General features: G+C 41.6%; 1 protein-coding gene across 1 annotated transcript in view; it reads left to right on the top strand.

Moving 5' to 3' along the window:
* Positions 1-22,066, top strand: part of LOC124711320 (activating signal cointegrator 1 complex subunit 3) — a 253,343-nt gene that overhangs the window by 164,567 nt on the left and 66,710 nt on the right. The window contains exons 26-30 of the mRNA XM_047241338.1: positions 3,393-3,671; positions 10,046-10,165; positions 11,477-11,749; positions 14,180-14,308; positions 21,770-21,943. Coding sequence (XP_047097294.1) covers positions 3,393-3,671; positions 10,046-10,165; positions 11,477-11,749; positions 14,180-14,308; positions 21,770-21,943 — 975 coding nt within the window. The remainder of the gene's footprint in view (positions 1-3,392; positions 3,672-10,045; positions 10,166-11,476; positions 11,750-14,179; positions 14,309-21,769; positions 21,944-22,066) is intronic.

Below are 22,066 nucleotides of genomic sequence, written 5' to 3' on the forward strand. Positions count from 1 at the left end.
GGAGTAGAAGGAGTTGTCATTCAGAAATTCTTTTAATTTCTTCTTAAATACTTGTTGGTTATCTGTCAGACTTTTGATACTATTTGGTAAGTGACCAAAGACTTTAGTGCCGGTATAATTCACCCCTTTCTGTGCCAAAGTTAGATTTAATCTTGAATAGTGAAGATCGTCCTTTCTCCTAGTATTGTAGTTATGCACACTGCTATTACTTTTGAATTGGGTTTGGTTGTTAATAACAAATTTCATAAGAGAGTATACATACTGAGAAGCTACTGTGAATATCCCTAGATCCTTAAATAAATGTCTGCAGGATGATCTTGGGTGGACTCCAGCTATTATTCTGATTACACGCTTTTGTGCAATAAATACTTTATTCCTCAGTGATGAATTACCCCAAAATATGATGCCATATGAAAGCAATGAGTGAAAATAGGCGTAGTAAGCTAATTTACTAAGATGTTTATCACCAAAATTTGCAATGACCCTTATTGCATAAGTAGCTGAACTCAAACGTTTCAGCAGATCATCAATGTGTTTCTTCCAATTTAATCTCTCATCAATGGACATACCTAAAAATTTGGAATATTCTACCTTAGCTATATGCTTCTGATTAAGGTCTATATTTATTAATGGCGTCATACCATTCACTGTACAGAACTGTATGTACTGTGTCTTATCAAAATTCAGTGAGAGTCCGTTTACAAGGAACCACTTAGTAATTTTCTGAAAGACAGTATTGACAATTTCATCAGTTAATTCTTGGTTCTCAGGTGTGATTACTATACTTGTATCATCAGCAAAGAGAACTAACTTTGCCTCTTCATGAATATAGAATGGCAAGTCATTAATATATAATAAGAACAACAAAGGACCCAAGACTGACCCTTGTGGAACCCCATTCTTGATAGTTCCCCAGTTTGAGGAATGTGCTGATCTTTGCATGTTACGAGAACTACTTATTTCAACTTTCTGCACTCTTCCAGTTAGGTACGAATTAAACAATTTGTGCACTGTCCCACTCATGCCACAATACTTGAGCTTGTCTAGCAGAATTCCATGATTTACACAATCAAAAGCCTTTGAGAGATCACAAAAAATCCCAATGGGTGGTGTTCGGTTATTCAGATCATTCAAAATTTGACTGGTGAAAGCATATATGGCATTTTCTGTTGAAAAACCTTTCTGGAAACCAAACTGACATTTTGTTAGTACTTTATTTTTACAGATATGTGAAGCTACTCTTGAATACATTACTTTCTCAAAAATTTTGGATAAAGCTGTTAGAAGGGAGATTGGACGGTAATTGTTGACATCAGATCTATCCCCCTTTTTATGCAAAGGTATAACAATAGCATATTTCAGTCTATCAGGGAAAATGCCCTGTTCCAGAGAGCTATTACACAGGTGGCTGAGAATCTTACTTATCTGTTGAGAACAAGCTTTTAGTATTTTGCTGGAAATGCCATCAATTCCATGTGAGTTTTTGCTTTTAAGCAAGTTTATTATTTTCCTAATTTCAGAGGGAGAAGTGGGTGAGATTTCAATTGTATCAAATTGCATAGGTATGGCCTCTTCCATTAACAGCCTAGCATCTTCTAATGAACACCTGGATCCTACTATATCCACAACATTTAGAAAATGATTATTAAAAATATTTTCAACTTCTGACTTTTTGTTCATAAAGTTTTCATTCAATTTGGTGGTAATACTGTCTTCCTCTGCTCTTGGTTGACCTGTTTCTCTTTTAATAATATTCCAAATTGTTTTAATTTTATTATCAGAGTTGCTGATTTCAGACATGATACACATACTCCTGGATTTTTTAATAACTTTTCTTAATATAACACAGTAGTTTTTATAATTTTTGATAGTTTCTGAGTCACTACTCTTTCTTGCTGTCAGATACATTTCCCTTTTCCGGTTACAAGATATTTTTATACCCTTAGTAAGCCATGGTTTGTTACAAGGTTTCTTACGAGTATATTTAACTATTTTCTTGGGGAAGCAGTTTTCAAATGCATTTACAAAAATGTCATGAAATAAATTATATTTTAAATTGGCATCAGGTTCACGGTACACCTCATCCCAGTCTAACTGCTGTAGGCTTTCCCTGAAATTTGCAATTGTTAAATTGTTGACTGAACGTACTACTTTGGAGGACTGTTTAGTATTGCTGAATGGAGCTATGTCATATATTGTAACTAGCTGTGCACCATGATCGGAAAGACCATTCTCAACAGGCTGAGCATTTATCTGGTTAAACTTATCTTGATCTATAAAGAAGTTATCTATTAGTGAGCTGCTATCCTTTACCACCCGAGTAGGAAAATCAATAACGGGTGTCAAATTGAAAGAACCGAGTAATACTTCAAGGTCATTTTTCCTATTACCCTCTTTCAGAGAATCTACATTGAAGTCCCCACAAATAATAATTTGCTTCCCCCTGTCTGACAGATAGCACAACAAGGAGTCCAAATTTTTCAGAAATAGATGAAAATTTCCTGATGGGGACCTATATACAGTTACAATTATAAATGTGCCTTTATTTAATTTAAGCTCACAGGCACATGCTTCTATATGTTTCTCTACACAAAACTTTTTTGTTTCTATACTTTTTGCACAATGATAACTTTTGACATATATGGCAACTCCTCCTTTCTCCATATTTTCTCTCATTACATGTGCAGAGAGCTTATAACCACTTACATTTACCTTATCCATATCAGTAACAATGTGATGCTCAGACAGGCATAGTATATCTATTTCATTCTCAGCTTCTAAATCTTCCAAACAAACCAGAAGCTCATCTACTTTATTCTTTAAACTCCCAATATTTTGATGAAATATACTTACATTATTTTTAATTATACTTTTATGAGAACCTTTCCTTATTCTAACATTTGCAGTACTCTCCTGTCTGAGTTTCTCATTGTGCTTAGGCCTAGTTCCTATACCAGTGGTCACATGGTGTTCAGAGAGGCAGATTATGTCAATTGGGTTGGGTGACTTTAGTTCATCAATGCAATTACCTAGGACTGAGATACAACAGAACTGTTAGAGAATCTGTATTTATGAGTCTGTCATTTACATGTTTTTTTTTAACAAGATTTGCCCTAGAATAGAACCCTGAGAAATGACTTGTGAAAATGTACTCAGTTTAGATTCATGATTCACTGCATGTGAAATGTCAGTCACCCTTCGTCTTCTGCTCCGCAGCTACAGTATATGCCATGGTAAAGAACTGTCTGTACTCACATTTTATCTGACTATCTGACAAGAAAGCCTGGTGTAGCATTGAAAGATCACAGAATACACCCACAACTTTACTCCTCTCTCTCTTTCTGTTTGTTACTTGCATTTCAATTTACTGATGTCTACTACTGATCTTGCAGGTGGTGTACATTGCACCACTGAAGGCACTGGTCCGTGAGCGTGTGGAAGACTGGCGCACAAAGCTCGGTACTCGCTTGGGCAAGAGTGTGATTGAGTTGACTGGTGATGTTACCCCAGATGCCCGCGCCATTGCCAATGCTGACGTTGTTGTGACGACACCTGAGAAGTGGGATGGTGTGAGCCGGAGCTGGCAGACTCGTGGATATGTTCAGAAGGTGGCACTGGTCGTGATCGACGAAATACATCTGCTCGGTGAAGATCGTGGTCCTGTCCTTGAGGTGAATCAAAATTTTTACAAATGTTGTTTGCTAAAACTTTTGGTTGTTAAGGGCTTATATACTTGCAGTTCTGAAGATTTCAGGGATAAAATACTGGGAGCAATAGGTTGTCTACAACTTGTACAATAACAAGACTGCAGTTACAAGAGCTGATGGATATTAAAAGGAGGCAGTATTCTAAAAGGGAGTGATACAGGGTTGTAATCTTTCCTCCATGTTATTAAATCTGAACATTCACAAGTAGGAAAGGAAACCAAGGAGAAATCTGTGAAAAGGAAGTAAAGTTCTGAGAGAAGAAATAAAAACTCTAATGGATGCTGATAACATTGTAGTTCTGTTACAGAAGGCAGTTGAAAGGAATCAATAGTGTCTTGAACAGAGGATACAAGAGAATTAAATGGAATATAGAATGTAGACTGGAAATAGCAGAAAAAAGCTTTCTGGAGATAAAGAAATGTGTTAATGCTGAATATAAATTTGTTTGAGGAAGTCATTTCTGTGAGCATTTGTCTGTAGTGTAGTGTAGTGTAGTGTAGTGTTATATGCAGGCAAAATATAGACAGTAAACAGAACATATAAAATGAGAACAGAAGCTTTTGAAACATGGTTCTACAGAAGAGTGCTGGGTGGATGAGGTAACTAAGGTTGAAGTACCAAATCAAATGAGGTTTGTGGCACAGCTTGACTAAAAGAAGGGATTGGTTAATAGGACACATTCTGAGGCATCATGGAATCACCAATTTAGTGTTGGAGGGAAGGGCAGGAAGGTAAAAATTGTAGAGGGAGATTAAGAGATATATACAGTAAGCAGATTCAGGAGGATGCAAGTTGCAGTAGTTATTTGGAGATGAAGAGGCCTACGCAGGATGGAGTATCATCGAGAGCTGCATCAAACCATTTTCAGGCTGCAGCAGAAGCACTTGACTCAATGAGCTTTTTCCTCTTCTTAAGGCCACAAGTGAACTTAATCTTTTAAAGTGACAAAATAAATGTGCAGTTGTATCATTCTTGCCACACCATAATGTTAAATTTGACAGTGTGTGTTCATATTTAAAACAGCTGTGTGAGAGGCTCGGTGGAGATCTTGCTTGAGACACTGTTTGTGTCACATCTATACCAGTTTCAAGATTACACTTTTTGTGTACCAGTCTTGGTAAATTTTTGTGGACTTTAGCATTTTCAATGATTCCCAAATGCAAATAAACTGATAATTGATGCACATGACCCTGCTCTAGCTATCTTTTTAGGCTTATTCCTTAGGAAGCCCAAGTTAGTGGACTATGGAAAGACAACAACATTCTACCTATGGAGAAAGTGATTGACCTAGTACATTATCTGCCCAAATGAAGACCTGACTAGGGTATGTCTCCTGGGTTGTAGCCAGAGGCACAGAAATGGTTTACTGCTGCCCTCCAGAAACAACATGGTCAGGACGTACAGTGTATTTATCAAACCTTAGCGCGCGCGCGAGAGAGAGAGAGAGAGAGAGAGAGAGAGAGAGAGAGAGAGAGAGAGAGATATTCATTAATTGTACACTCTGGTTATGTTTCAGAGTGCTGTTTGTTGTTTTTTTGTGGCTAACATGATCAGGGAGTTATAGCTTGTACTTTTTCAATTCAATGGCTCTATGTATGTGAAAGTTTTCTTGTAGTGGCATGAGTTTGTTGTTGTGATTGTTCAGTCTAATAATTTTCATGTCTTGTCTCGTGTTGGGTGGTTCACGTCCACATTTTATCAGGTGTTTGGCAACTCTAGAATGGCTGTTTTCATGTTTCCAGCTTCTTATATGTTCTTTATACCTACTGCCTGTCATTCCCAGATATAGTAATTCACATTCTTGGAATTCTAGTGGTCTACACCCGCTCCTTGGTATTTATCTAGTTTGTCTGCTGTTGTTTGTACATGTGAACAGAATGTGTTTGTTGTTCTGTAAACAACGTACAATCCCTCTTACTTTAATGTATTTGCTATCCTGTGTGTTGCTTTCTATTTGTATGTTAAAGTGCACCATTTATTTCTGTTAGTCATTTAATGAGTGTTCACACACCCCTTATTCTGTTGAGGCCTGTTATTAATTTCATGAACACACCATCATACCATGTGGAAAAGAACAAAATCGTAATGTGACATTATGAAATGAACAGCAGAACGGCAAAAACCACAAATGAATTCATAAACAAATAAAAGACTTACACATTCCACAAACAGCCTCTTCACTCATCTCAAAAAAAAAAAAAAAAACTAGTTGAAGGAAACTTACTGACATACAACAAACTACCTGCAGACAATATTAAGAAATAACCAAAACCCTCAAAGCAGTCACATCCCAAAATTACTTTCAATATGAAAAGGAATTTTACTTACAAAAATATGGGCTTCCAGTGGGACCCCAATATCAAACATTTGCAAACATATTCCTAAACCACATAGAAAATGCGGTCTTTGATACAGTCATCATAAAGAAAGGATACAAAATTGTTTCCCGGTACAAATATATGTATGACATAATCTGCATGGTAGATGAACCAACAGAGAAAATAGATAAATTTCATGCAGACATAAACAATAAACATAAAAATATTCAGTTCACCTTGGAAAAGAGAAACACTAAAGCAAATACCTTTCTTGAACATAAAATAAAGAAAGACAGCAAAAAGGGCACATTTGACATAATCAGAAAGCCAACAGCACAGATACAATTATACATGCTTCATCCAACCACCCACAAAATCAAAAATTAGCAATTCTATGACTCATATTACACCGATTAAATAATATCCCACTCAGCAAATAAAACTGTGAAAAATTGAAAAAAATACCTCATAGACACAAACAATGGTTGTCACACCCATATAATACAAAGACTCAACGAAAAAATCAAAACACCATAAAGAAAACTGAAAACAAGCAGAGAAAACAAACGCCAAAGAACCCTACAGACACTACAGCACACACATAAACATAAAACAATAACACTTATGACATGACTAACAGAAAGAAATGGTTCACTGTAAATACAAACACAAAGCAACATACAGGATAGCAAATGTATCAAAGAAACAGGGATTACACATTGCTTACAGAATAAGAAACATATTCCAGTCACGTTTACAGACAACAACAGACAAACCAGATAAACACCAAGGAGCAGGTAGACCAGTTAGAATACTAAAAATGCAAATCACTATATCTGGGGATGACAGGCAGGAATTTCAAAACAGTTGATAAAACATGGACATGAACTATGCAACATGAACAAGACTTGAAAATTATTAGAGTGAAGAATCACAACAAGAAACTCCTGCCATTACAAGAAAACTTTCACATACAAAGTGCCTTTGCAATGAAAAAGAAGGTAATTATTGACCAAATCAATATAAGCAATAACTCTCTGATCATGTTAGCCACAAAAACAACAACAAAGAGCAATCTAAACATAACCAGAGTATACAATTAATGAATCTTCCTCCCTCCTTTTCCCTCCCTCCCCCCCCCCTCTCTCTCTCTCTCTCTCTCTCTCTCTCTCTCTCTCTCTCTCTGTCATACGCACACACACACACACACACACACACACACACACACACATTCAAAGAGCTGCACTTACAACCACCTACTTCAAGTGCAATGGAGAGCATTATGAACAAGTGGATGGAGTGGCCATGGGATCTCCCATTGCTCCAGGGATCGCGAATCTTTATATGGAACACTTTGAGGAGGTGGGCCTACAAACTGCTCACCGTAAACCCATGCACTTCTTCCTCTATGTGGACGGCACTTTCGTGATTAGCAGCATGGCAGGCAGGCACTGGAGGAGTTTATGCACCACCTAAACGGCATACATGAGAATATCACCTTCACGATGGAAGTAGAAGAGAATGGCTGTATTCCATTCCTGGACATACTGATCAGGAAGAAAACGAATGGCATGCTGGGCCATTCAGTGTATAGGAAGAAGACGCACACAGACCTGTACCTCCATGCAACCAGCTGCCACCATCCGGGGCAACGCCAGTCAGTACTGACCACTTTGGTACATAGGGCACGCGTCATTTGTGACAAAGAAAGCCTCTCAGACGAATTACACCACCTAAGAGAGGTATTTCGGAAAAACGGGTACAGTGAAACACAGATTGGTAGGGCCTTCAAGACGAGACAGGCTGACAAATTTCAGGAAGAGGAAGAAGAGAAAGTTAACAAGAGACTCGCCTTTCTTCCATATTTGGGGCCCATATCAGCCAAAATCGGGAGGCTTCTGAGAAAATCAAACATAAATACTGTCTTGCGACCACCGCCGAAGACGAAAGAGCTCCTGGGCTCAGCTAAAGACCCACTCAAACTCAACACACCTGGTATATACAGCATTGCCTGCGAATGTGGTGTACAGTACATTGGACAAACGCAGCACTGCATCTCGAAAAGGTGCGAGGAACACACCAGGCATGTCCGACTTGGACAGATAGAGAAATCTGCTATAGCTGAACACAGCGTCAAAGGAAACCACACCTTTGATTTCGAGAACACCAGGGTGCTGTGCCGAGCCAGGAGCAATTGGGACAGCGTCATTAAAGAATCAATAGAAATATGGGTCCACAAGAATCTTGTGAACAGGGACGAAGGTTATCAGCTGAGTGTGGCGTGGAATCCAGCATTAGCCGCAATACGCCAGGAACGCACCAAGAACCGTCCAGCTCACGAGACGCGACCAGAATGCTCTGACGGAGACACGAGTGGCGCACCCGCTACCCCCTCCACCCCGCCCGCTGGCTCCTCTGGATCCAGCCTCCCGCGGCCAGGTGGTGGGGGGCACGCCGCAGTTATAAAGGGACCGGCATCCGCAAAGTCTCGGCACTCCGCCAGAAGATGACGAGTATGTCACTCGTCGAAACGTCGCAGTTTGAAGACACCGCCACCCGGCTGGAAGCCCGAGAGCTCTTCGCCAGCTGTATACGTCGGGAAAGCATACATTCACAAGTCTGCAAGTGGTTCGATGAACCGTCTGCCAGGCACTTAAATGTGAATTGCAGGATAGTCATTCAGATGTAGAATCCAGTCACAAGTATCTGTGATACCTAATATGATAGTGCACCCATTAATTTGCGCAGGTGTGATACTGAGACAGAAGCTTTTTCAAAAGAATATACCTGACTACTTTGGTATGTGCCTTTGGGAATGATGTGAGAAAAGCACAGGCTGATTTTTATATGAGCAGTGTTTTCAGAACCCGTACTGGTTGCCATGGCAGGAGTCATTGTGTTAGAGATACCTCATTGTTTGAGCTTGGAGTATGTTCTAAGTTCCCACAACAGATTGGTGTTAAAGTTACTGACGAGTAAATTTTGAGGATCACATCAGCTATCCGTCATCTAGACAGGTATGACCATTGTTGTCTTGCAGCTATCCTGGAACACTCCCCCCCCCCCCCCCCCCCTCAGAGATGTATGTTACATTATGATTAAAAGGGGGGCTAACTTAAATTCCAAGTTTGTATAGAATGTGATAGGAGTTCCTTAGGGTCTGGGAGCTTTGTTCTAGCAATTTCAGCTGTTTCTCAACACTGCAGATACTGATACCACATTTGCTTCATGTTTGCAGTGTTGTCTTAAAGTTGATGAAGTGCTCCTGTGTCATCCCATTTGAAGGAACAATTGAAAACAGAGTTCGACATGTAAATTTTTGCTTTGCTCCCCTCAGTTTAGTTCCTCTGTCATCTATGACTGGACACTAACTTTGGTGGCACTGACAACCTTCATATTTGACCAGAATTTTTTGGCATTTTGTGAAAGGCCTTTTGATAATATTCTTGTATATTAGTCATTGAAGGCTTCACACATCACCCTTCTGCAAGCCAAGCACATTTAAATTTAACATCTTTATATCTACGGCCCCGTGCTTTGTTTTTCACCTGTTGCATAGTACGCCCTAGAAGTTTCTTTACAAACACTATATGCCCCTCCCATCATGAACTGTTGTTCTAGATGTTTATCTGTCCAGTGCTTGGTCAACTATTTTTCTAAATTCGATCCATAGTTTGTTTGTATACCCATGACCAGATCTAAAGGTCATTCATATTAGTTTCAACATGGACATCCTCAAAGAGGATCTAATGTCACATACTTATTTTGTAATCTACTTCATATCTTAGCCAAAAAAGTTATTTGTTTAATTCTGTGTATGTATGACCTTATGACCCTCAAGAACACATTTTATTGAATATATTGTTGATATTTTTCCTACCCTTTTCGACACATACAATGTTAATTATAGCTATATTTCCAAAAACATAGGAGTCTATTATTATTATTATTATTATTGTTACTATTACTATGTCATGTGAATGTGGCATAAGTTTTTCATGTTAAATTTCTCACTTTCAGGTGATTGTGTCAAGAACAGGGTTTATATCCTCACATACTGAACGCACGCTGAGGATAATTGGTCTGTCTACAGCACTGGCAAATGCAAGTGATTTGGCAGCATGGCTTGAGATTGGCCAGGTGAGATTCATTTTTACTTTGCTGTGTTGGTAGTGTTCTTATCTGTGAGCTCAAACAATTATCGGAATTTTGCTTGTATCCCAGGTGATGATTTTTCATAAAACAACTGTGTTATGCATTTGTTCTCTCACATATGTATTTGCTTATTGTATTCAATCACTGTTAAATCATTCAACATTTAAATTTTGATATAGAGAAAATGAATGAAATGAGATGTTTTGGAACTGTATTGGTGTTGGATTATAGTAGGTAGCTTCAAGCAGTAAGAAACACTGAATGTTGATCTTTCAGAATGAACATTTTTTCATGGGTGCAGAAACTTTCCAGGTGCTGTAAGGAGAAAAGTCCCACTGCAGCATGGGAATTAAAGCAAACAGTGTTATCATTCAATTTTGACAAGATACAGTACATACGATGTACTACTTATCAAACATCACAACTAATAAAAAAAATAGGCTATCAAATAATGAAAGACAAAATGGAGTAAGTGTTAAGTTTTTAAGAATTTAGATAGATCGTAATCTGAATTGGAAAATGCAGACCATAGAATTAATGAAGTGGCATAGATCAGCTACATTTGTAGTAATGTGATTACTGCTATAGGTAATTTAAAAACAAAGAAATTGTCTTCTGTGTTAACAGACATTAGAAAATGATGATTGAAGTTTTATTGACATTAGAGACTTACACATAAGTTCATGAATGTCACTATGTCACAATATGATAAACTACAAACATTTCAGCTGCTTTTGCTGGTGGCCTTGGTCAGAGTATGAGATTGAGGTGGTTGGGGTCTCACATGCATATTGCCAAGAATATTGTACGTTAAATTTTATTGATTGTCGAGTGATCACCATCCTGAAGGCTGCCTGTAGTAGTAGCTGAAGTAGCACTTGTTTTATTGGAACATGATGTGGCCTCAAACCTGCAAGACTCTTTCTGAAATTAGCTTCATTCTCAAAAGTATACCCTAAGATATTGTTGATTCTTTTGTAATAATGTACTCTGGGTTGGGTTGGGTTGGGTTGGGTTATTTAGGGGAAGAGACCAAACAGCGAGATCATCGGTCTCATCGGATTAGGGAGGGACGGGGAAGGAAGTCGGCCGTGCCCTTTCAAAGGAACCATCCCGGCATTTGCCTGGAGCGATTTAGGGAAATCACAGAAAACCGAAATCAGGATGGCCAGATGATAATGTACTCTGTAGTTACATTAATTTAATATCCTAGTGTTCTGATAGTTAATCATCAAATGAATGTTCAGAATCTCCCCCACCTCCACCCCCCTCCTGTACGGGTGCTTTGGATTGCAGATGGGCCTGTACAACTTCAGGCCGGCAGTGCGGCCCGTGCCACTGGAGGTGCACATCGCGGGCTTCCCGGGCAAGCACTACTGCCCGCGTATGGCCACAATGAACCGCCCAACCTTCCAGGCTGTGCAGCAGCACTCACCGGACCGTCCTGTCCTCGTCTTCGTCTCCAGCCGCAGGCAGACGCGCCTCACCGCACTCGACCTCATCGCTTACCTTGCGGCTGAGGACAATCCCAAGCAATGGCTGCACCTTCCCGAGGAGGAGATGGATCAAGTAAGGGCGGCTGGCAGTTCACTAGATTTTGCTTAAAAGTTTTGTTATGCTGCCACAGCAGCATCTCAGCTGTGCAACTGTTGCATTATGGATTATGCCAGACTTCAGAGGTGAAAATGTCAGAAAATTAAATTATTTTTCCCCACCAGTGTCCTATGGCATCGTACACAATGGTAACACATCATTGGGGGGAAAAAAATTTATTGTATGCAAGTGTTCAATAAGGATGTTATGTGTTGCCCAGTCTGAAACCTCTTGCAGACTCTTCTTGCAATGTTTGGGCGTACTCATAGTAGCCTTACAGTTCATGTACCCCCATGAAATTTGCTATCACCAGTCAATCGCAGTTTGAAAACAACAGTAACATTCATTAATATAGTACTGAAAGGAGAAATGTAGTTGCATATAAATTACTGTATGCATGTAAGAAAATTAAAAAAACCATCATAACTTGAGAAATCATGTAAACTATTAGCAAGTTGCCACGTGTTTGCCTGAGAAAGTTTTCAGTAATTGTAAAGTTGACTTGTTCAGCATCATAGTGAGAAGTCACAATCAAGAAACACACAACTTGCTTCTGTTACACTTGAACCAATCTAAATGGACATTAGCAGGCAGTGTTTGAAGCACATGGCACTCGTAATTGTAAGAGGCTTACCCAGACAAGTAGGTTTGAGCAGACACGGCTTACCCCAGCATCTCGTGGGATTATATATGGAATGTTTGGATTCAAAGAACACAACTTCCTCCTAGAATAGTCTTTAATGCTTGATTACATAAGTTAACTGAAAGTACAAGTCCTCCTGATCACCATTCTGTCAGTGTGAAAGGTAATTTAAATCTTCAGACACTGTTGCCAAAACTCATTTTGATATGGAGAAAAGCAGATTTTCCAGAAATTGCCTCCTTTTTTTTATATCTGTAAAGGACTGAAGTCTATTCAAATTTGTACAAAGATCAAAAAATTGTACTTTCCCAAAACAAACCACTGCTGCTGGACAGGTGATAACATTTTTAGGGAAACTAACTTGTGGAATACTGTATAGAACCGAAACTAGATAACACCCTTAATTTTAAATATGAAGCTGGGCTTGTGCAAGAGCTTTTATGAAATGAGTGCACCGAATACTCCTATTTCTCTTTGTTACATTAAGGCTATATTCCTCTGTCAGAAAATGTGCCCATATGTTACAAATTGTCTATACTCTTTCAAGTTCCAGAAGTATGACTGCACTACTATTGGAGTCAGTGACTATGTTACTTGTGGAAATGTGGCTGGGAAGGAGAATGTATAGGAAAAAATGCTCTTCAAGTCCAGTATGTGTCAATCGTTCACAGCTGCATCGGGCAAGAAAAGAGGAATGTCACATTTATGTGGCAGGAAAAAAAAATTGGAATAGGAACATGACTAAATATGTATCATATGCCAAGACTGAAAGGTATTTACATAATAACATTTGTTGTGGCAGTCCTGAAGAACCTAACAGAGGAAGTCCTCAGATCTATGCAGGCACCACTGATGAACACATCTACCAGCACTTCTTTCTATTAAGCGACCCTCTGTAACGTACTTGTACCTTTCCCCTCTCCTTCCTCCTTGTCCTCCCTCCTCTTAGCCTGCTGCTGAAATAAATGTGATGTATTGTGCCTAAACAGGCAAAGAGATCAGTTACAGTTGGATTACACTATAGGCGGCCAGTCACTGGGAGCAGTAACAATCATAAAATATCTAGAAGTAGCCTGAAGTGGATGTAGGAAGAGCATATGCCAGGCTGAGATTCGGTGAAAGACTCCTATGGAATAGTAACTCGCCCACGTAAGAAGTGACCTACAAAACACTTGTTCAGCCACTTCTGTGGCTCATCAGTCTTGGACATTTAGCAGGTTAGATCATTAAAGGAGAGAAAGAAAAGATCCAATGATGATCATGCAATCATTTAGTCAGTGCAAGAGTGATACAGAGATGTTTGTCAAACTCCTTTGGTAGATGCTACAGGACAGGTGATGTGCATTAGGGAAAGGTTTTACTTTCCATATCCTTTGAATGTGTGCTCCAAGAAGAGTCAGGCAAAATATTACTTCTGCCCACATACATCTCATGAAATGACAATTACATGAAATCTGAAAAAATTTGAACCCACATGGAGGCTTACTGCATGCACCACTCATTAAAAGGAACAGGTAAGGATGCGAAATTATAGTGTTAATCAGACCTGTCGCACACTGTGAGATGGCTTATGAATTGTTGATGTAGATTTCACAACCACTTGCACACACATTTCAGCAATATGTCTCAATTTCTCATGTATAAACGATGAGTTTTGTTTACTTTATGGAGACAAATATTGTAAAACGCCAAATTGGATTTGGATATACAATGAGCATCATTTGCAATTACATACTTACAAATTCAAATACCAATTTTTACAGATTATATCCGGTCTGAAAGATCCAAACCTGAAACTGACTCTCGCATTTGGCATTGGACTTCATCATGCAGGCTTGCAAGAACGTGACCGTAAAACAGTTGAAGAACTATTTGTGAATCAAAAGATACAGGTGAGAATTTGGAATAGTGCATGCTTTCCAGAATGAAAGATAATTCTATGTAATTGTATTGTCTCACAGCACTCATCTGAACCCTTAATCCCCCCCAATATGTGTAAGATCGAAAATAAAAATTTGAATACTAACTTCATTTTCAACGTATTGTGGATGCAACAAGAACAATGAATAAGAGTTGTCATCCTGTATTAATAGTATTACTGTACAATGTAAAAGTTCTGTTGCTGTACAGTTTTATAATAATACACTCCTGGAAATTGAAATAAGAACACCGTGAATTCATTGTCCCAGGAAGGGGAAACTTTATTGACACATTCCTGGGGTCAGATACATCACATGATCACACTGACAGAACCACAGGCACATAGACACAGGCAACAGAGCATACACAATGTCGGCACTAGTACAGTGTATATCCACCTTTCGCAGCAATGCAGGCTGCTATTCTCCCATGGAGATGATCGTAGAGATGCTGGATGTAGTCCTGTGGAACGGCTTGCCATGCCATTTCCACCTGGCGCCTCAGTTGGACCAGTGTTTGTGCTGGACGTGCAGACCGCGTGAGACGACGCTTCATCCAGTCCCAAACATGCTCAATGGGGGACAGATCCGGAGATCTTGCTGACCAGGGTAGTTGACTTACACCTTCTAGAGCACGTTGGGTGGCACGGATTACATGCGGACGTGCACTGTCCTGTTGGAACAGCAAGTTCCCTTGCCGGTCTAGGAATGGTAGAACGATGGGTTTGGATGTACCATGCACTATTCAGTGTCCCCTCGACGATCACCAATGGTGTACGGCCAGTGTAGGAGATCGCTCCCCACACCATGATGCCGGGTGTTGGCCCTGTGTGCCTCGGTCGTATGCAGTCCTGATTGTGGCGCTCACCTGCACGGCGCCAAACACGCATACGACCATCATTGGCACCAAGGCAGAAGCGACTCTCATCGCTGAAGACGACACGTCTCCATTCGTCCCTCCATTCACGCCTGTCGCGACACCACTGGAGGCGGGCTGCACGATGTTGGGGCGTGAGCGGAAGACGGCCTAACGGTATGCGGGACCGTTCCCAGCTTCATGGAGACGGTTGCGAATGGTCCTCGCCAATACCCCAGGAGCAACAGTGTCCCTAATTTGCTGGGAAGTGGCGGTGCGGTCCCCTACGGCACTGCGTAGGATCCTACGGTCTTGGCGTGCATCCGTGCGTCGCTGCGGTCCGGTTCCAGGTCGACGGGCACGTGCACCTTCCGCCGACCACTGGCGACAACATTGATGTACTGTGGAGACCTCACGCCCCACGTGTTGAGCAATTCGGCGGTACGTCCACCCGGCCTCCCGCATGCCCACTATACGCCCTCGCTCAAAGTCCGTCAACTGCACATACGGTTCACGCCCACCCTGTCGCGGCATGCTACCAGTGTTAAAGACTGCGATGGAGCTCCGTATGCCACGGCAAACTGGCGACACCGACGGCGGCGGTGCACAAATGCTGCGCAGCTAGCGCCATTCGACGGCCAACACCGCGGTTCCTGGTGTGTCCGCTGTGCCGTGCGTGTGATCATTGCTTGTACAGCCCTCTCGCAGTGTCCGGAGCAAGTATGGTGGGTCTGACACACCGGTGTCAATGTGTTCTTTTTTCCATTTCCAGGAGTGTACTATCGTCTTGATTTTGAAACAGACTCATAATTAACCACTGAAAAAGCCTGTTACAAACATTTAGTTGTATTGTATTCCCTGACAAGACAACAAACACTAACACTAACACTCAAACAAAACACAGTTCAGTGAAGACAAGAAGCACATTATGTAAAGCAAATACAATTTATGTTTCTATATGTTCATCACAGCATATATTAAAACTGAATACTTTAGCATTCTTATAATCAAAAGTAATAGCAGAGTGCTTTAATTTGAACCTGAAGTCTTCAGTAATTAAAGGGATGTACTGTCACTGTTACTTTTACTAATATTTAAGTCTCACAGCTAGAGGAACCCTTTATATAAACAAAACATATTCTTACCTTCACTTTGAGATGATGCATAGTATATACTGTAGTCATAATATACCTGTCTGTGCTGCACCAGTAAGCATTGTTAACAATTTATTTGATTTATGATGTAGTGCAACTGTTGTCGTTAATGCAAAGTGAACTTTTCACACAGAAGCAAAACATGTTTCTAATTTTACACACACATACTCTTTTCTTAGGCACGTGTCAATACTAATTTGGAAGAGACCCCTAAGTTACAGATACTTGTCTACATGTACACAAGAGCTGTTTCTACCTTTAAAATGTTCCGCAGCTCACAGCACTGTGCTCAGAAATGAACAATATAAAGAACTGCACACATTTCTAGCCCACAGTCTTACCAACATTGATGCGTGGCCATGCACTACTTAAGAATTGCTTTGTAAGCCCCAGAAATGATTCCATGTTTCCAGTTTCTCACCCACGCTTTTGTGGATATTTTCTTTAGGATGCTGTCAGGCTCTTTCTTTACATATATTGCAACAGAAAGTTCCTTAACAGTGTTAAGTCACTTGTTCATTACAAGGCCAGTTCCAACAGATTCACAGTAATCAATGTTAGTGAAAGTCCGTGTGCAATGCATGTCCAGGTACTGTTTTATGTAATTTTGTGCAGTGTGGTAATTAACAAATATGTTAGATATTCATATGTAATTTTTATAGAAATTCAAACAGTGGAAAATCCAGGGAGGAAGGTAAGAATTTCATGAAAAGGATAGTTGCTACTCATCATATAGCAGAGATGCTGAGTTGCAGATAGGCACAACAAAAAGACTGTCACAATACAAGCTTTCAGGCAACAAGTCATTTTGTCAAAAATGACCCCCCCCCCCCCCCACACACACACACACACACACACACACACACACACACACACACACACAACACTCTCAACTAAATGCAACTCACACACACAACTACAGTCTCTGGCAGGTGGAGCCACACTGCGAGCAGCAGTGCATGATGGGAGAGGCAACTGGATTGCGGTAAGGAGGAGGCAGGGGCAGGGAGGGGGAGGGACAGCAGGGTAGAGGTGGGAGACAGTGTTTTCTTTGACCTCATTGTGACTTCACACAAATTTTAGCAAGTTTTTGCCTTTTGCTATCATCAGCTCCCTCAGATTTCATCATGTTTCCCCCTTTTTTATCCTTCTCGTGATTTTTACCATTTATTTCGGTGTATTTTTGGACGTAATTCTACCGTATTTACGTAATTTTTTGCATTTTTTCCACCACCTTGAATCCTTGCTCCTCCCATCTGCATCAATACAGAAAAGGTTCTGTAACCCTAGCCAGAATCAAGTTCCACATGCTGTTCCTGCTTTTATGCTTGGCTCATGGAATTCTCAGAAATGGCCTTACAATCAAATTGCCTATCTCCGGCTGCCACCCTGTGTTCACAATCATCCCCACCTGTTCCAGTGCTGCCAATCCGTAACCCTCACTAACATTGTCCTGTAAAGCCATATCAACCAAGCCCAAACCTCCTTGCAATACCTTCTCTCCATCCATAAAATTCTCCTGCTATGCAATCCCAAATTTCTGGAACCTATAACACACATTGAAACAGTTGCTCCCCAGGAATTAGCACAACATGCACAATGCCATCTCAAAAAACTCTCCACCCTCCTGACTTCTTACTTGCACCTTGGGGTATCACTTTCCACCAGCTCCACAACAACCTCCAAACCTCCCCCACATCCTCTCATAGCTGACAAACCATGTCTTGCAGACCTATGACATTTACCCCACCCTCCAAAATTCCCTTCCACCACCACCACATAGAATCCGAAACCTAAACAGACCTGAAACACAGTCATGAACCATTTCTCCAGAAGCCTTAGCCCCACAGAAATATTAGTCCTTTCCAAAGGCCTCACCTTTTGCCCCACTGCCAAATTCAGTTGTGCAGGACTTGTTAAAGACCTTCTCTCCTTTTCCCTGTCCCTAGAGTGGAAAGACTTTTTCCCGACTGACCTTACCACTCAGACTCAACCAAAGACCAGTGTTGAAGTCTGCCTGTGAAAGAACTGCAGTCCACCATCTAAAAACTGATCCCGACCTAATAATCCTACCTGCGGACAAAGGATCCACCACTGTTGTTTTGAACTTCAAGGATTACCTGCAGAAGGACTCCACCAGCTGTCAGATACATCCATTTTCAAACCTTGCCACATTGATCACATTCCAGAAATCCAGTATGATCTCCAGTCTCTCCTCAATCCTTAGGCCCATCCCAGAACCTTCCTCTTTTCATCCCTACCACTCGCCACAGTCCTACCTTCTACATGTTTCCTAAAGTCCAGAAACCCAACCATCCAGGATGCCTAATTATGGCCGGTTACTGTGCCCCCACTGAGAGAATGTCTGCTCCGTAGACCAACACATTCAACCCCGTTACCCTCCTATATAAAAGATACCAACCATTTCCTCCACAGACTCTCCACAGTTGCTGTCCCTTTACCACATGGTGCCCTGCTCGTCACTATTGATGCCACTCCCCTTTACACTAACATCCCTAATTCCCATGGCCTTGCCACTGTTTAACACTACCTTTCCCAATGCCCAGCAGATTCCAAACCAACAACCTCCTTCCTAGTCGACTTGACCAACTATATGCTCATCCACGATTAACCTACTCATGGGCCGTCTAGAGGACTCCTTCCCAAACACCCAGACTCCTAAACCCCTCACCTGGTTCAGATTCATTGATGACATATTTGCAACCTGCATCGAGGGTGAGGAAACCCTATTCACACTTCTCCAGAAGCTCAACAGCTTCTCCCCCATTTGCTTCACCAGCTCCTACTCAACCCAACAAGCCACGTTTCTAGATGTTCACCTCCACCTCAAAGAAGGCTACATCTGCCCATATCAAACCTACTAACCACCAGCAATACCTCCACTTTGACAGCTGCCACCCATTCCATACCAAGAAGTCCCTTGCAGCCTAACCACCTGTGGTTGTCACATCTGCAGTGACAAGCAGTCCCTCTCGAAATATACAGAGGGTCCCATTGAGGCATTCACAGACCAAAATTATCCTTGCAACGTTATGCAAAAACAAATCTCCCCTGCCTTACCTTTGCAGTTTCCCATCACCTCCCAAAGTCAAACCGTCCATCCACATAGGAGCATTCCCCTCATAACTCAGTACCGCCCAGGACTGGAGCAACTGAATGACATTCTCCACCAGGGTTTCAACTATCTCTCGCCCTGCACTGAAATGAGAAATGTTCTGCCCACTATCCTTCCCACCCCTCCTCAGTGGTATTCTGCCGTCCAATGAACCTGCACAACATACTCGTCCATCGCTACACAACCCCTGCTCCCTACCCCTTGCCTCTGGCTCATATCCCTGTAATAGTTCTAGATGTGAGACCTATCTCATACATTCTCCCACCACCAACTACTCCAGTCCGGTCATAAGTGTCGCCTGTTATCTCATCAGAGGCAGGGCAACCTGTGAAACCAGTCATGTAATCTACAAGCTAAGCTGCAAACCACTGTGCTGCATTCTGTGTGGGCATGACAACCAACAAGTTGCCTGTCCACATGAATGGTTACCAACAAACTGTGGCCAAGAAACAACTGGACCAACCCGTTGCTGAGCACGCCGCCCAACACAAACATCCTTCATTTCAGGGACTGTTGTGCAGTCTGTGCCATATGGATCCTTCCCCCCCCCCCCCCCCCTCCCAAACACCAGCTTTTCTGTATTGTGCAGGTGGCAACTCACGCTGCAATATATCCTACATTCCCATAACCCTCCTGGCCCAACTTTTCTTAGTTGTTGTCCTCACCAATTCAGCCCCTTCCCTGTTTCCATTCCAGCACCACATAGCTCTCTAACCCACTAAAGCACCCAGTCATTTTACTTCTCTCTCTCTCTCTCTCTCTCTCTCTCTCTCTCTCTCTCTCTCTCTCTCCCCCCCCCCCCTCCTCTCTCTCTCTCTCTCTCTCTCTCTCTCTCTCTCTCTCTCTCTCTCTCTCCAGCCCTCTGTCGAACTTCCTGACTTGACCTAGCTGGCCTACCCTATCTTCATTGTCCCCCACCCCTACCCTGCCATCCCTCACTTTCCTCGCCACAGACTTCTTCTTACCTCCACCCAGTTGCCTCTCACATCATGTACTGCTGATGCTCGCAATGTGGCTTCAGCTGCCAGAGTCTGCAGTCGTGTGTGTGTGTGTGTGTGTGTGTGTGTGTGTGTGTGTGTGTGTGTGGTGGTTGTTGTTGACAAAGGCCTTGTTGGCCAAAAGCTTATATTGTGACAGTCTTCCCGTGTGCCTATCTGTGACTCAGCATCTCTGCTATGTGGTGAGTAGCAACTACCCTTCTCATAATATTGTTATAGAAATTCTGTAGGAACAGATGAAGAAAATGACCTATTCTGCCACCGAGGGTATAACTGAAGTCTTTGGGCATCAGTCCTGTTCATCTGCTCTTGTCTTGGCAAATGCAGTTTTGCTCTTGCAAATAATATTAGATTTCTCATACCATGACACGTTACAATTCTTCATTTTAAAGCAACACAGAGCTCATTTACCTGGGACAGTGAGAATATAGTATGATTTTATAAATGAAACCGTATGTTAACAGTATCAGAAGTGGATTAGGAAAAACCATTTCAAATGTGTGCGCTCTCTCATGTTCTGCATGTAAGGACATAGCTTGGCATGAGGCTTACACTTGGTAGTGCTTAAGCCACAGTAGCAGATTCTGCTCTCTTTTTTCAGTTTCAGCACATTTCTCAGGTAAGTTTGTGAAATGACTCAGCGCCAAGATTTCTGAAAGCTGTTAAAAAGTAGGCCATTCCTTTAAAATATATATTTCCTTGAGTATCTTAGATAATAAAGAGTTAATATTATTAATAGCCTAATAAAATCATGTGCCTCTTTGTATGCTATCATTTGTCAAAACAGTTGTGTCAGTACCTTAAATAATTACCGAGCGAGGTGGCGCAGTGGTTAGCACACTGGACTCGCATTCGGGAGGACGACGGTTCAATCCCGTCTCCGGCCATCCTGATTTAGGTTTTCCGTGATTTCCCTAAATCGCTTCAGGCAAATGCCAGGATGGTTCCTTTGAAAGGGCACGGCCGATTTCCTTCCCCATCCTTCCCTCACCCCGAGCTTGCGCTCCTTCTCTAATGGCCTCGTTGTCGACGAGACGTTAAACACTAATCTCCTCCTCCTCCTTAAATGATTCAGTTAACAAAAATGCTGCTACATATTGTGTGAGTCGCCCTCTGTGTCTGATTTCCCCCCCTCTTCCTGCAGCGTTAATTAATCATAAAATTAAAGAAAGAAAGGTTCCAGACTTAAGTCCTGGTATGGTCCACAGTTTTAATCTGCCAGGAAGTTCCACAGAAATGCTTTTTTCAGTAAATAACATGGACATATTTATTGATTTTTCTTTCTTTCAGGTTCTCATAGCAACGGCCACCCTTGCTTGGGGTGTCAACTTTCCAGCCCATCTTGTTGTCATTAAAGGGACCGAGTACTACGATGGCAAGCAGCGGCGCTATGTGGACATGCCCATCACTGATGTCTTGCAGATGATGGGCAGGGCAGGGAGGCCCCAGTACGACGAGAACGGGGTACGTAAACAATTCCATCACAGATACTAGTGCTCAGTTCCATTACACAGTGTGTTTAGTCCCTGTGGATTCACCGTTAGGTGTAATTTGGTCCTTTCGGTACTTCCCTTGTTTTCAAGTGAG

Source organism: Schistocerca piceifrons, chromosome 8 (assembly GCF_021461385.2).
Source record: "Schistocerca piceifrons isolate TAMUIC-IGC-003096 chromosome 8, iqSchPice1.1, whole genome shotgun sequence".
NCBI lineage: Eukaryota > Metazoa > Arthropoda > Insecta > Orthoptera > Acrididae > Schistocerca > Schistocerca piceifrons.